Source organism: Hypanus sabinus, chromosome 6, assembly GCF_030144855.1.
Source record: "Hypanus sabinus isolate sHypSab1 chromosome 6, sHypSab1.hap1, whole genome shotgun sequence".
In the NCBI taxonomy this organism is placed as follows: domain Eukaryota; kingdom Metazoa; phylum Chordata; class Chondrichthyes; order Myliobatiformes; family Dasyatidae; genus Hypanus; species Hypanus sabinus.
The window spans coordinates 59915349-59931126 of NC_082711.1; the positions used below are offsets into that span (position 1 = coordinate 59915349).

Consider the following 15778-nt stretch of genomic DNA (forward strand, 5'->3'; position numbering starts at 1 on the left):
TCCTGAAACATTGAGTGTGTGTCTTCAGGCTCTTGTACCTCCTCTCTGATGCTAATAATATGAAGAGAGCATGTGTGGTCCTTAATGATGGATATCACATTTGTTAAGGATTACCTCATGAAGGTGTCCTCAGTGGTGAGGAGGCTAATGCCCATGATGGAGCTGGCTAAGTTTGCAACCCATTCAGCTTTTTTCTGATCTTGTGCAGTGGCCACTTCATATCAGATGGTGATGCAACCAGTTAGAATGCTCTCCATTGTACACCAAATTTGGTGACATACCAAATCTCTTCAAACTCCTAATGAAATACAGCTGCTGATGTGCCTTCTTCATAATTGCATCAATATGTTGGACCTAGGATAGATCTTCAGAGATGTTGACACTCAGGAGCTTGAGCCTGCTCATCCTTTCCACAGCTGGTCTCCCGATAAGGACTGGTGTGTATTCCCTCAACTTCCCCTTCCAAAAGTCCACAATCAGTTCCTTGGTCTTAGTGATTTGAGGGCAATGTAGTTGTTGTGACACCACTTAACCAATTGATCTATCTCACACCTGTACGCCTCCTCATCACCATCTGAGGTTCTGCCAACAGTTGTATCATCAGCAAATTTATAAATGGTGTTTGAGTGGTACCTAGCGACACAGCCGTGTATATCTAGCAGTGTGCTAAGTACACTTCCTTGAGTGCACCAGTGTTGATTGTCAGTGAGGAAGCGATGTTATTTCTGATCCATACAGACTGTAGCCTCAGGATAAAGAAGTCAAGGATCTGGTTGCAGAGGGAGATAGCGAGTCCCAGGATTTGAAGCATGTGGATCAGTACTGAGGGGATGATGGTGTTAAACGCTGAGTTGTAATCAGTAAACAGCAGCTTGATGTAGGTTTTACTGTTGTCAAGGCGCTCCAAGGCCAAGTGGAGAACCAGCAAGATTGCATCTGCTGTAGACCTATTGCTCTAGCTTCTTGATCATCCCCAAGTTTACTTGCGCCATCATTTGATGGCTTTATCATAAGCTACCAAATCCCTATTAATGTTAGAGTCTTGGCAATAACGTAGATATTTGAGATAGGAGTTGTTTTCTGGCATGGACAGCAACCACTGACATAAACTGGCTTTGCTGTGAAACATGTTTCCATGTTACTATTTCTATGTAGTTTAAAATGAATGACCAGCACGGTGTCAGACTTCTTAGAAAAATAATAGTGAGCTCACACATGCACTGTTAATATTCATAACAATTGGCCAACAAGCTGAGGGGTAGGACATAGTGTGAACTCCGGGATTTGGCTGTGAATGTTTTACCACAGTGTTGATTTAGAGTCATAGTATTACACAGCATGAAAACAAGCTCTCCAGCCCAACAGTTCAAAGCCGACCAAGATACCCTATTTGTCAATAACCTTCTGAACATTTACAGTCAATGTACCTGTCCATCTGTCTTATAAAAGCTTTTATTGTCCCTTCCTTAACCACTTTCATAGGCAGCTTATTTCATGGGTACCACACTTTGTGTAAAAATGTTACCCCTCAGGTTCCTTTTAAATCTTTCTCCTCTCTCCTTAAGCCGATGTCCTGTAGTTCTTGATTTTCTAGTCCTCGGGAAGAAATGAACCTTGAGCTGCCCTGTTACCTTTAACAGCTTGTTGGATCCATATATTAAATTCATTACAGAACGTTGCTTGGCAGGATGTGAAGATGGACTTGGAAGTGGTATACTCCTTTAGCCTTTCTCATGGGCTTCTGTGTGCTCCTGATCACAAACAAATGAAATCTTCAGATGCTGGAAATCCAGGCAACCCACTCATAGCACTGGAGGAACTCAGCAGGCTAGGCAGCATCTATAGAAAAAAGTACAGTTTTGGGCTGAGAGGTCGACTACTCTTTTCCACAGATGCTGCCTGGTCCGCTGAGTTCCTCCAGCATTTTGTGTGTGTTTTGCTTGTGTGCTTCTGATGAATAGCTTAGAAGTTCTCGGTGTTGCTTTCTCAACTGTGCCGCAACTGGCCATGGATTTCTATGAGTCTGTAGGGATGTTATCAAGGAAGCTTTTAGAATATCCTTGAACCATTCCCTCTCTAAATCTTGTCATCTCTTACTGTGACAGAATTCAGAATAGTGTGTCTTCATTGTGAGTCTTGGTTCAGGCTTGGAGATATTGTGGTCCGTCCAACAGAGCATTCTGAGTGTAATTACACATGAGTGCTGAAAATCTTAACCTGAATGCGAGTGGATTTGGAGAATTTTGCAGAGATAATGCTTGCTCCACAGAAGTTTCATTTAGTAGAAACTTGGTAATATTAAAACTGTTAGGTCAAGATCAGAAAGACAATTATGTTGCAGTAGTCTCAACAGCTACTTATAAAACATTACTACTCCTTTTCAAAGCTGAAAGTTCAAAGTAAATTTGTTATGAAAGTACTGTACATATATTGGCGCATGGCCATGTGGTTAAGGCATTCGTCTAGTGATCTGAAGGTCGCTAGTTCCAGCGTTGGCTGAGGCTGTGTGTGTGTCCTTGAGCAAGGCGCTTAACCACACATTGCTCTGTGACGACACCAGTACCAAGTTGTATGGATCCTAATGCACTTCCCTTGGACAACATCGATGGCGTGGAGAGGGGAGACTTGCAGCTTGGGCAACTGCCAGTCTTCCATAAAAAAAAAACCTTGCCCAGGCTTGTGCCCTGGAAACTTTCCAAGGTGCAAAGCCATTGTCTATCGTGACTAACGGAGGCCTACACACACATACACATATATGTCACCATATACAACCCTGGGATTCATTTTCTTGTGGGTATACTCAATAAATCTATAGAATAATAACCATAACAAAATCAATGAGAAACCATACCGACTTGGATGTTCAACCAGCATGCAAGAGACTACAAATTGCAAATACAAAAAGAACAAAATAATAATAATAAATAAATAAGCAATAAATATAAAGAGCATGAGATGAAGAGTTCTTGAAAGTGAGTCGATCGGCTGTGGGAATATTTCAATGATGGGGCAAGTGAAGTTATTACCTTTGGTTCAAGAGCATGATGGTTGAGGGGTAATAACTGTTCCTGAACCTGGTGGTGTAAATCCTGAGGCTCGTGTACTTTCTTCATAATGGCAGCAGTGAGAAGAGAGCATATCTGTGTGGGAGCTCCTGATGATGGATGCTGCTTTCCTGCTACAGCGTTTCATGTAGATGTATTTCCCCATGATGGACTGGGCCATATCCACAACTTTTTGTAGGATATTCCATTCAAGGGCTTTGGTGTTTCCATACCAGACTGTGATGCAGCCAGTCAATATACTCTCCACTACACATCTATAGAAGTTTGTCAGTGTTTTATATTTCTTGCCAAATCTCTGCAAACTCCTAAGAAGGTAAAGGTATTGCTATGCTTTCTTCATCATTGCACTTGCGTGCTGAGCCCTGGACAGATCTCCAAGGAATTTAAAGTTGCTGGTCCTCTCCACCTCAGATGAGGACCGGCTCATGAACTTCTGGTGTCCTCCTCCTGAAGTCAATAATCAGCTCCTTGTTCTTGCTGGTATTGTGTAAGAGGTTGTTGATATGGCACCACCAAAAGATTTTCAATCTCCCTCCCATATGCTGATTCATCACCACCTTTGGTTCGGTTTACGATAGTAGAGTCATCAGCAAACTTGAATGTGGCATTGGAGTTGTATTTAGTCACATAAGTGTAAAGTGTAAGAGCAGGCTTACAACCCATACCCTTGTAGTGCACCTGTGCTGATGGAGATTGTGAAGGAGATGATATTGCCAATCTGAAATGGCTGCAAGAAGAAAATCAAGACTCCCACTGCAGAAGGAGGTATTGAAAGAAACACTTATTTATATTTGAATCATGATTGAAGTCAACAGTTGTAGGATCTTAAGCAAAACACAAAATTCTGGAGGAACTCAGCAGGTCAGGTAGCACCCGTGGAAACGAGTAAACAGTCAACATTTTGGGCTGACTCCCTTCATCAGGACTCATAGCTGTGGGACCTTGCTGAGAATATTGAGGAGATTAAAGTTGTTAAATGCAATGACAGTCTAAATGTTGGGGAGGTTTGTGTAACTTGATTAAATATTTCCTTATCGCTTTTGTGCTTAACTAAATAAATCAAATTATACTGCCCTTCAGAAAGATCTTTTTATCTTCAAAGATCATTTAATTAAACAATCTCACAAGGATTTAATCTCAGCAGCATTTTGGCATATATAAATGCTCTAATGTATGTTCATCAATTTAATCAAAATTATTATTTACAGTAGGTTGGTTTGCAAGAGACAACAAAATTCCTGCATGTTTCATTGTGGTCTGCCATTACTGTCTTTATTTGTTTGTGTTTAGTACCTACTCTCTGCTGTGTTTTCAGAGGTAGGAGTCAGATTAAACAAGGAAATGTTGCTCCTTGAGAAAAGGTAGCCCTTGGCAGTGTGACAGAAAGCATGAATCTATTTGTGCAGTGCCTATAAAAAGTACCCACCCACGCTGGAAGTTTGCATGTTTTATTGTTTTACAACATTGAAACGCAGTGGATTTAATTGGGCTTTTTTGACACTGATCAACTGTAAAAGACTATTTCGTGTCAAAGTGAAATCAGATCTCTACAAAGTGATCTAAATAGATTACAAATATGAAACACAAAATAATTGCATATGTGTTCACCCCCTTCAAGTCAGTATTTAGTAGCTACACCTTTGGCAGCAATTACAGCCTTGAGTCTGTGTAGATAGGTCTCTTATCACCTTTGCACATCTGGACGCTGCAAGTTTTCCCCATTCTTCTTTAGAAAACTGCTCAATCTCTGTCAGATTGCATGGGGATTGTGAGTGAACAGCCCTTTTCAAGTCCAGCCACAAATTCTCAGTTGGATTGAGGTCTGGACTCTGACTTGGCCACTCCAGGTTATTAGCTTTGTTGTTTTTAAGCTATTCCTATGTAGCTTTGACTTTATGCTGGGAGTTAATGTCTTCCTAGAAAACAAATCTTCTTCCAAGTCACAGTTCTCTTACAAACTGTTTCAGGTTTTCCTCCAGGATTTCCCTGTATTGTGCTGCACTCACTTTACCCTCTACCTTCACAAGCCTTCCAGGGCCACCACAGCGAAGCATCCCCACAGCATGATGCAGCCACCACCATGCTTAACAGTAGAGATGGTATGTTTTTGATAATGTGCAGTGTTTGTCTTACACCATAGTGTTTAGTTTGATGGCCAATAAGCTCAATTTTGGTTGCATCAGACCAGAGAATCTTATTCCAGATCACTTCAGAGTCTCTCACACGCCTTCTGGCAAACTCCAGCTGAGATTTCATATGAGTTTTTTTCAATGGTGGCTTTCTCTTTGCCGAAAAGCTGCAACTGAAGTACCCGAACAGCAGTTATTATATGTGCAGTCTCTCCTATCTCAGCCACTGAAGCTTGTAACTCCTCCAGAGTTGTCATAGGTCTCTTGGTAGCCTCCCTCACTAGTCCCCTTCTTGTACGGTGACTCTGGATGGCCTGCATCTAGGCAGATTTACAGCTGTGTCGTATTCTTTCCATTTCTTGATGATTGACTTCGTTGACTTAACAAGAGGTATTCAATGACTTGGAAACATTCTTGTATCCATCTCCTGTCTTGTAATTTTGAATAACCTTTTTGCGGAGTTGCTTGGAGATTTCTTTTGTCTTCATTGTGTAGTTTTTGCCAGGATACTGACTCACCAGCAGTGGGACCTTCCAAATACAGGTGTATTTTCACAATTAATTGAAACATTTTGACTGCACACAGATCTCCAAAGACAGATCTCTATTTAACTAATGATGCAACTTCTAAAACCAAATGGCTGCATCAGTGATGATTTGGTGTGTCATATTAAAGAGAGTGAATACCTATGCAATAAATTAGTTTGAGTTTTATATTTGTGATTAATTTAGATCACTTTGTAGAGATCTGTTTTCACTTTGACATGAAAGAGCCTTTTTCTGTTGATCAGTGTCAAAAAAGCCAAATTAAATCCACTGTGAATCAATGTTGTAAAACAATAAAACATGAAAACTTCTAAGGGGGGGCGAATACCTTGTATAGGCACTGTATGTCTATGGTAAAAGGAAAGAATTTTTATTTGGAAAATCATAATTGATGACATCAAGTCCATGACATAATTTTAATATTAGGATAACACGGCAGACTACTTGAGCTAAGAAATTTTAGCTTAAATAGACTATAAATGTCAACTTTATGAAAATCCTGTAACACAGTTGTTATGGAAGAAATATTCTGGGCAGTGTACATTATTTAAATGGAATGTATTCTCAGTTTTACTGCAGATACTGATCCAAGTAATTTCTTCAAAGTTGTTGACATATAGGCTTGAGAAGGATATGCATTTTTGTTTGCAGGAAACTAAGAAGTATTTTTCAATATGTTCAAAAAGTAAAGAGCAAAAAATAGTTAAATATTGGACTGCCATAAATTATTCGATTCTGCTGAATATTGAAAGTGTTTGCAGAACAGTCACATCACAAAATTGTCGTCAAGTTTCTCACAACATAGAAAAGCACAACTTGACCCCTTGAGGCTCTCAGAGTATTCCCACCCACTCCCTTAATTATTTTCCTTTAACCCATTCTCTGTCACATATTCATTGACTGTTATCTAGGGATAAGTTACCCAAGTAATCCACCCAGCTGCATGTCTTTGGGATGTAGGAGAAAACCAAAGCACCTGGAGAAACCCGGACAATTACATAGAAAACATGCAATCTTTACACAGCCAGCATTCTGGATTGACATCAAACCCAGGGCAGTGGAGCAGTGAAGCAGCAGCAGGAAGAGGAATCACATGGGGTATTAGAGTTGAATTTAGATTTAGATTTACAAAGGAAGAGTCACAGAGCATGCAAGGGTCAGAGGAGATCAATCTCGCTGGCCAGATTTAGGACAATCAGCATTGAGGACCTTGAACTGGGAAGCTATGAGGCTGCACTGTGTAACTAATGGTGGATTAATTAAATTCTTACACTTTAGGTCATAAAACTGTTTATTTAAGTCCCACCTACTCTTCGTATAATATTGAAGAAGTAAATGGTGAAAACGCTATGCTCAGCAGGTCAGATAGCATCCATGAAAAAGAACCAGATTTAACTTTTCAGAACTTTACTCAGCTTCCTTTTTTACAGATGTCGCCCTACCTGTAGAATATTTCCAGCTTCTGCATTTTTTTGATTTTCTTAATACCAGGCTTCAAAAAAGCAGCAATTATAGCAGTGCTAAGGAAGAGTAGTGTGAGCTGCCTTAATGACTATCGCCCAGTATCGCTCACATCTATAGTAATGAAATGCTTTGAGAGGGTGGTCTTAGCTAGAGTGAACTCCTGCCTTAGCAAAGACCTGTACCCACTGCAATGTGCCTATCGCCACTATAGGTCTATGGCAGATGCAATCTCAATGGCTCTTCTGATGGCCTTAGATCACCTGGCCAATACAAACCCCTATGTCAGGATGCTGTTCGTTGAATATAGCTCAGCATTTAACAACATCATTCTCACAATCCTGATTGATAATCTACAGAACCTGGGTCACTGTACCTCCCTCTGCAATTGGATCCTTGACTTCCTAACCGGAAGACCACAAACTGCGCGTATTGGTGATAATAGCTCCTCCTCACTGACTATCAACTCTGGTGCACCCAGAAGTGTATGTGTAGCCCACTATTCTACTCCCTTATACCCATGACCGTGTGGCTAGGTATAGCTCAAATACCATACATATAAATTTGCTGATGATATAGCCCGTGTTGGTAGAGTCTCAGATGGATATGAGAGGGTGTACAGGAGTGAAATATATCAGCTATATTGGTGTCACGGTAACAACCTTGCACTCAATGTCAGTAAGATGAGAAAAAGCTGATTGTGAACTTCAGGAAGAGTAAGACGACAGAACATGAACCAATCCTCATACAGCAATCAGAGGTGGAGAGAGTGAGCAATTTCATGTTGCTGTGTGTCAAGATACCTGAGGATCTAACCCGGTCCCAACATATTGATGCACATATAAAGAAGGCAAGACAGTGGCCATACTTCATTAGGAGTGTGAAGAGGTTTGGTTTGTCACATAAAACATTTGAAAACTTCTATAAATGTTCAGTGGAGAGCATTCTGACAGGCTGCATCACTGTCTGGTATGGGGGAGGGGCACTGCACAAGATCGAAAGAAGCTACAGGACATTGTAAAATGAGTCAGCTCCATCTCGGGTACCATCCTCTGTAGTATCCAAGACATCTTCAAGGACCGGTGCCTCATAAAGTCAGCATCCATTATTACGGACCCTCCATCACCCAGGACATGCTTTCTTCTCATTGTTACCATCAGGAAGGAGATACAGAAACCTGAAGACACACACTCAGCGATTCAGGAACAGCTTCTTCCCCTCTGTCATATGATTCCTAAATGGACACTGAACCCATGAACACTACCTTACTTATGAAACACTCTGGTTTCCTTGGCTGCGGAAGTCTGGGGAAGACACTCTCAAGTCCCATCAAACTCATGAGATTGAAAATGGCTCACCCCACCCCAAACCCCAGTTTGTGTGGATGCTGTGTCATTTGTTACCCTGTTACAAATTAGTGCCACCAAATAACAGACAGTACACTGCATACCATTAAAGGAATTATATTTATGAATCTTAACTAAAGCATTAGTAAAGAGTAACAAAAAATGGCCCATTCTAATTAAATAGTCAAATGTGCACAAGTTGGAGCCCATCTTGATCTTTTCTGTCACTCACGCACTGGGCCCTCAGTCAGCGAGAATGCCCACACCACCTTCCAAACGTCGCTCACAATCCGTCTCGAACAAATCGGGTCTCCCACCAGATTGTATGCTACGACCGGTTCTCCCCAGCGTCTTTCTTCATCTCCCGACAAACAAAAGCCCAAGACCAACCTTACTGACCCTCACCAGGAAAACCTCCCACTAACTGGATGGCACACATTTCAAATCATCCCTTATCTTCAACAATAACCCAGACAGGTTGAAAGCAGAACAGCAGCTCTTACAGAGCTGCTAACTGAAATACCTACAGAATAACAGTAAAGATGTGAACCAGGGCATTACACTTATTTTTAATACATATTATTTCTGTTTTTGCACTATTTTCAAACTATTATATATATACATCCTCTAATTTATTTATTTTATTTGTTTTCATTCTATATTATGTATTGCATTGAACCACTGCCTCTAAGTTAACAGATTTCACGACACATGCTGGTGATAATAAACCTGATTCTGAGTGCAGCGTTATTTGAGCCACCAAGCCCTTCAAGGAAAAGTAAATCAATGACTCTTGTTTTTCTCAGCTATTTAATATCAATGATCCTGTGAAGAAAATGAAGGCTTGGCTTTCTAATTCTCATTCTTCCCTGGATTCTAAAAAACAAGTTGTTCATTCCTTTGCTGCTTGTAGATCTAACTATAATCAAAAGAATTCTCACAGTCGCCGAAAACTAATCCATGCTTTTGCATATTAATATGTTGTACATGAAATGCACAGTAAAACTAGATAGAAACTGAGCCTCTATTTTAGTAACTGGCACTCTGCCTTTGCTTTCTGTCATTAAGATGTAGAAACAATTAGTAACGTTTCACTGGTACTCACGGTACACACCATGGGATAAATTATAGTGCATAAGATAAAAGGAAAGCCATGTTCACTTCTGTCCTAATTACCTTCACTTCAGTGTATTAAAAAATTCAAAATGTAATAGTCAAGTTGGTGATAAGAATAAAGACTCAGCTATCTGCCAAGTTAAGTCTGATAAATGACAACTGCATATAATTAATACTGTCATCTTCTTTCAGACCAAAGAGCAACTGCAGTAGCCATAGATTGTAATTGTCATCTTTGTCACATAAAATGTGCTGTTATGAAGTTCAGACTGGATTTTATTGCCTGGAATGCTCATAAATTGAATGGTCAGTCATCTAAATTACTGGGTTGAGTGCTCCATGTCTTGCACTTGAGCTGCTGTGTGAGGCAATCTCAATTTGAGCCCTTTGCACCTAATTGTGTTGCTTTAAAATGATTTCTACAAAGACATGGACAGATTATAACTTGTAAACTGCAGCATTTGACAGTTTTTGCTGCTCCCCTGTTTAAAATGCTGCTGAGTTACCATGTTTACACTTGGTTTATTATTTTCAATATTTTTTATGCAGATAGAGCATCAGTGAAACATTACAAATTGTTTCTACATCTTAAAGACAAAGGCAAAGTGCCAGTTACTAAAGTACAAAAGCTCAGTTTTCTATCCAGTTTAATCTACAATGTATTAATGTGCAAAAGCATAGATGTTTAAAACAAATGTTGCCATCTTTAAACAGCATCCATATTTTTCTGAGTAGAGAAAATGTATGGCAGCAAAATCTATTTGCAGAAGGGCCTACTCATGAATGTGTTTATAATGCTATTATTTCCCAGTGGTGCCTGCACATTCAACAAACTTATTTAAAAGGTGACATACAATGTTAGAAACTGGCTGTTTAGTCCACCACACATATTCGGATAGTAGAATCCACATTTATACCAACTATCATACCCGTTTATTCTCATCTTACTTGCCTGCAATAGTTTCACATCCCTCTATGCTCTTCTCATTCAAGTACCAGTCAAGATGCCTCTTAAATGTTGTTGCTATTCCTGCATCCACAGCTTCCTCTAGCAGCTCATTCCCGATACCAATTACTCTTTGTGAAATATTAACCCATCAGATCCTTTAAATCTCCCTCTATCTTCGGCCTATGCCCTCCACTTTAGTTACCCCTACCATGTCATACACTGGCTATCTACCTTCTCTATGCTTCTCGTAATTTTATACACCTCTATCTTATCACCTCTCAGCTTCCTGTGCTCCAGAGAAAACAGATCTAATCTATGCAATCTCTCCTGATAATTCAAGCCTTCTAATTTGGGCAACATTCTCTGCACCATCTCTAATTTAATCAAGTTTGTTTTTCCTTTAGTGTGGGTGCCCAGATCTACATACAATATGTGCAGCTGAACCAGTGCTTTGTATAGCTGTAATATAATATCCCAACATTTGCTGAAAAATGTTTTTCAGCATTCCATCTAAAAGGACTTAGGTTACATAAAATATAGGAGCAGATTTAAGTTGTTCAGTCCATTGAGTCTACTCCGCCATTCTATCACAGCTAATTGTTCTTCCACCTCAATCTATCTTCGCTCCATAACCCTTAATGCCTATACCAATCAAGAACATATCACCCGCTGACTTAACTACATCAAATGACCCAATAAGTACACAGTATTGATAAAAGTATCTTTCATTTCCTAAAACCTGTATATATCAATTGACTGACTAACATTAAGCAATGTAAATTCAGGAAGCAAACTTATTTGCCAACATCTTTTAACTGAAGTGTATATTGAAAATCCTTGGATATGATTATCTTATAGCATTGGCTCAGGGAGCATTTCATTGGCTGTGGGTGTTAAGCCTTGTAGTCTCTGAACCAGAAGACCTAAATGCCGTGTGTTCAAAATCTTATTTGTGCACAGAATATTTAATGTCTAACTATGAAGGTGACCAAAATTCATCCGGCCGACAATCTTCTGAATCTGGGAAGATAAAAATCCCAGGGCAAGATGTTACTCTTGGTATATTGATGGTGCGTGAAATGCCGATTAGTAATTTCAGCCTTGTTCATTTTACTTCATGGGTTTCATTTAAACATGTTGTACCCTGTGCTGGATCCGGAGAACAACCTCAGAAGCAGCAAGTGGCTTTCCTGCTCAGGAGACGAGGGAACCCCCCCATGGTGATGTTAATACCTGAGAAAGAAAGATGAGGGAGGGCCGAGAGCATCTTTAAATAACTGAAGCTGATGGAATATAGAAGTTTCAGGAACGAGAAGGCTCAAATATCTTTTGTAGTACTTGATGGAACAGCCCTTCTCCTGCAGAGCAAATCTTCATTTAAAAAAATAATTGTAGTGTACTGGCCTGTTTGGTTCACTCTGCTACCAGCTATCTGACTTTGGTGCCATGGGATTTTCAAGTAAAAATCTGTATTGTAGTGTCAATCCTACCACCCCTCTCAAAATTCATTCAAAAGTCATACTCATTTCCTAAATCTTCCACCCTCTTATCATTTTCCTGTTTCTTCTACTGCATTTTCTTTCAGCCTCCCCTGCTCTTCCTCTCTTCCTCATGCTCTCTGCACAGCTCTTGCAACCAGTTGTACATTAGTCTGTAACAGGTCTGCTACTGCTGGAACATCATGCCAAAGGTACTAAATACATGATGAAGGGAAGAAGAGGAGGAAATTAATTGAAATTATTGAAAGAGTTTCCAAATAAGTTCGTAGGAAGCAACGAAATAAAAGTGGAAAATACTCTCAGTAGGTAAGGCATCCTCTTGAGGGCAGAGAAACAGTTGATGTTTATGGTGGAAGCTGTTTTAATAGTGGATCTTTGAACTGAGACAGTAGTTTAATTTATCGTTCCACCAATGCTGATTGACTTGCTAAGTGCTTACTGTATTTTCTGTCTTATGTCAGATTCTACATTTTTTTATTTGCTTGAGAGGAAACCATGCTTTGCTTGATCCTCTCAGAAGAGCTATGAATAAGTGGCATGGACTGCTTGAGTAAATTGGGTATCATTTTCCATTAATCTTAATAAAACAAATATGCTGTATGTCATTACAGACCGCCACTGAAGTACTAGAAGGACTTTTGGATGAAGATGATGAAGTTGTCCAGGTTAGTCTCAATCAATTATCTATTTATTATTTTGTTCAGAAGACATGTAAAGTGCTCAAATTTCCTGAGGTAGGAAAATTACCAAAGTGATAGAAAGAGTGGATAACTCTGGAAAATGACTATGATTTTTTTTTTGCTGCTGTTGCTTTTGGTACAAAAAGCTCCTATTTCAGGAATGTTTTCCTTTTTCATTGTAGATATGTTTTTTAGAGGAATAATGTGCCCCTTTTGAAATACTTGGTGTTTTTGTTTTACAGATACTTATTATCTATAGGCCTCTGAATAGTTGCAGTGATTATTAGGCAGAGTAGTAACAAGAGAAAACGTGAGATTTGAATCTACAAAGGCAATAGGAAATGTACATCTATGGATTACAGAGGAGATTAAAGTTAATATTAAACCAAGGGAAAAAGCCAATATTGAAAAAGAAATAAGCTTAGAGTTTTGGAGTATTTTGGATTTCAATCAAGGTTAAGAAGGGCAAATAAATTATGAGAATAATAAAAGTAAAATTATAACAAACATTGTAACAGCTACTGCATAGGAACATTAATATGAAAAGAACTACCATGAAAGAAGTTCCTAAGGTAGAAATTCCTAAACCTGAGAACTGATATGCTCCAAGGATCTGATAATCTACATCTAAGAGTTTTGAATGGAGTGGCTTAGGAGAGATTGAATACTCTGGTTATCACCTAATGTGTGAGAGATTCTGAATGGTTCCTGCAGTCTGGAAGCTAGCATATGTGATCTCATTACTTAAGGAAAGAGGGAGAGAGAGGATGGAAAGCTAGTTCATCTGAGTACCCACAAAAAGATTCTGATCGCTGACCATCAACACAGTTGCGTCTCAAGCTGCAGGCTTAGCCTACTGCTCTACTGTCTATATATCCATGACTGTGTACAGTTCCAAAGCTATATTCAAGGTATGGTTCCAAATTTGGCAATAACACTGCTGTTTTCAGACAAATCACAGTTGGAGATGAGTTAGCTTACTGGAGCAAAATGGGTTTCTGAAGTACCACACCAGCAGGCTCAAGGAAAGTTATTTCCCTTCAACAATTTTATTCTTGCACCAATTAGTAAAATCCTAATGACTACAGTTTAGCAAATCTATGACCACTTTGCACGAAAATAGATATTTATTTGAATTGTGTTTTCTTTTAAAAATATGTATGATTTCAGATTAATTTTTATTTTCTTGTGAATGCTATTTATATGATGCAACGTGCCTATGAAGCTGCTACAATTAAGTTTTTCATTACAGCTGTGCATTCAAGTACTTTTGTATGTGACAATAACCTTGACTTTGATTGGTCATTAGAAAATTCTGGAATCCATAATAGATTATGTAATATTAAAGTATTCTAAATAATAACATGATTAAATAGTTTTTTATATTAATTTTTTATTAGTTTTTACACTACAACAAAAAAAACCCCCAACAAAATGGAGATTCATGCAGTGCAAAACAAATGGGTGTCTAATATACAATTCGTAACAATGCAGAAAAAGCACCCAAAATGAAATCATATAGTTAGTATCCTCCCCATCCTCCCACTACAAAACTCCAAGCTAACCATTACAATGTAAAGTTAATCAAAGCTTACATCGCCACAGAGCTGTAAATATTAAAAAAAGTATAATGCCTACAACCTAAACTATAATGTATTTCACATCAAAAAAAAACCGTCAAACTTAACCAGAAAAAAAAGCTGAAAGTAAGGGATTGTAGTACAAAAAAAGGATAAACCTTTAATCTAAAGAGGAATTGTGAAAATATTCAAGAAAAGGTCCCCACAGCTTATGAAACTTTATGTCCGAATTGAGAAGTGAATAATGAATCTTTTCAAGGTCTAAGCAGGACATAATGTCTTTAAGCCATTGAGCATGAGTGGGTGGGGCAACATCTCTCCACCCAAGAGGAACTAACTGTCTAGCCAAAAGAGATGCAAAATATAATGTTGGATTATCGCGGTTCTATCCTGATATTAGTCCCTTTTGTGTTAAGTGCAAAGAGGGCGAGGCTTCTCTTATTCATATGTATTGGGCTTGTCCTAGTTCGGAGAAATTTTGGAGAGATTTTTTTAAACTTTATCCCATATTCTTAATTGCCATTTAGAACCTAACCCTTTGGTTGCTCTTTTTGGCACCTGGGTGAAGTTGACATGCATTTGAGTCCGATTAAATAGTTTTAACTTGAATTCATTAAAGCAGAATCATGTTTGACCAATCTACTGATGTTCTGTGAGTTTACATCTATGATGGTAGATGAATAGGAAGCTGTGGTGGTGACATGTTCTGAATTTTGCAAAGATCTATTGAAAGAGATTGCTGAACAAAGTTAGAGCATGTGGAACTGGGAAAATACAAATCAAAGATTTGGCTGAGTGCGTTCTTCCGCTGCTGTAGCCCATTCAATTCAAGGTTCAATGTGTTGTATGTTCAGAGATGCTCTCCTGCACACCGCTGTTGTAATGCACGGTTATTTGAATAACTGCTGCCTTCCTGTAAGCTGGAACCAGTCCAGCCATTCCCCTCGGACCTCGCCTATTTTCTTCCACAGAACTGCCACTCACTGGATGTTTTCTTTGATTTTTACGTCATTCTCAGTAAACTCTAGAGACTGTTGCGCATGTTAATCCTATAAGACCAGCAGTTGCTGATACGTTTGAACCACCCCTTCTGCCACCAACAGTTATTCCATGGTGAAAGTCACATTTCTTCCCTGTTCTGATGTTTAGTCTGAACAACAACTGAACCTCTTGACCATGTCTGCATGCTTTTGTGCATTGATTTGCAGTCACATGACTGGTTGATTGGATATTTGCATTAATGAACAGGTGTACAGGGCCACTATGTTCCCAAGTTTGCTGATGACATGAAACTAAGCAGAATATGTATAATATTGAGGATGCAAAGATGCTTCAAGAGGCTATCAACAGGATAAGAATGTTGTCAACAACTTAGATGGTGGGAAGATGGCTATCAACAGGATAAGAA

At 39.1% G+C, this 15778-nt stretch overlaps 1 protein-coding gene across 3 annotated transcripts in view; it reads left to right on the top strand.

The window, feature by feature from the left end:
- The window catches only part of si:dkey-12j5.1 (uncharacterized), a 610757-nt gene that overhangs the window by 473340 nt on the left and 121639 nt on the right, over positions 1–15778 (top strand). For all 3 annotated transcript variants that reach the window (XM_059972254.1, XM_059972253.1, XM_059972252.1), the window contains one exon: positions 12722–12775. In XM_059972254.1, the coding sequence (XP_059828237.1) occupies positions 12722–12775 (54 nt within the window). The remainder of the gene's footprint in view (positions 1–12721; positions 12776–15778) is intronic.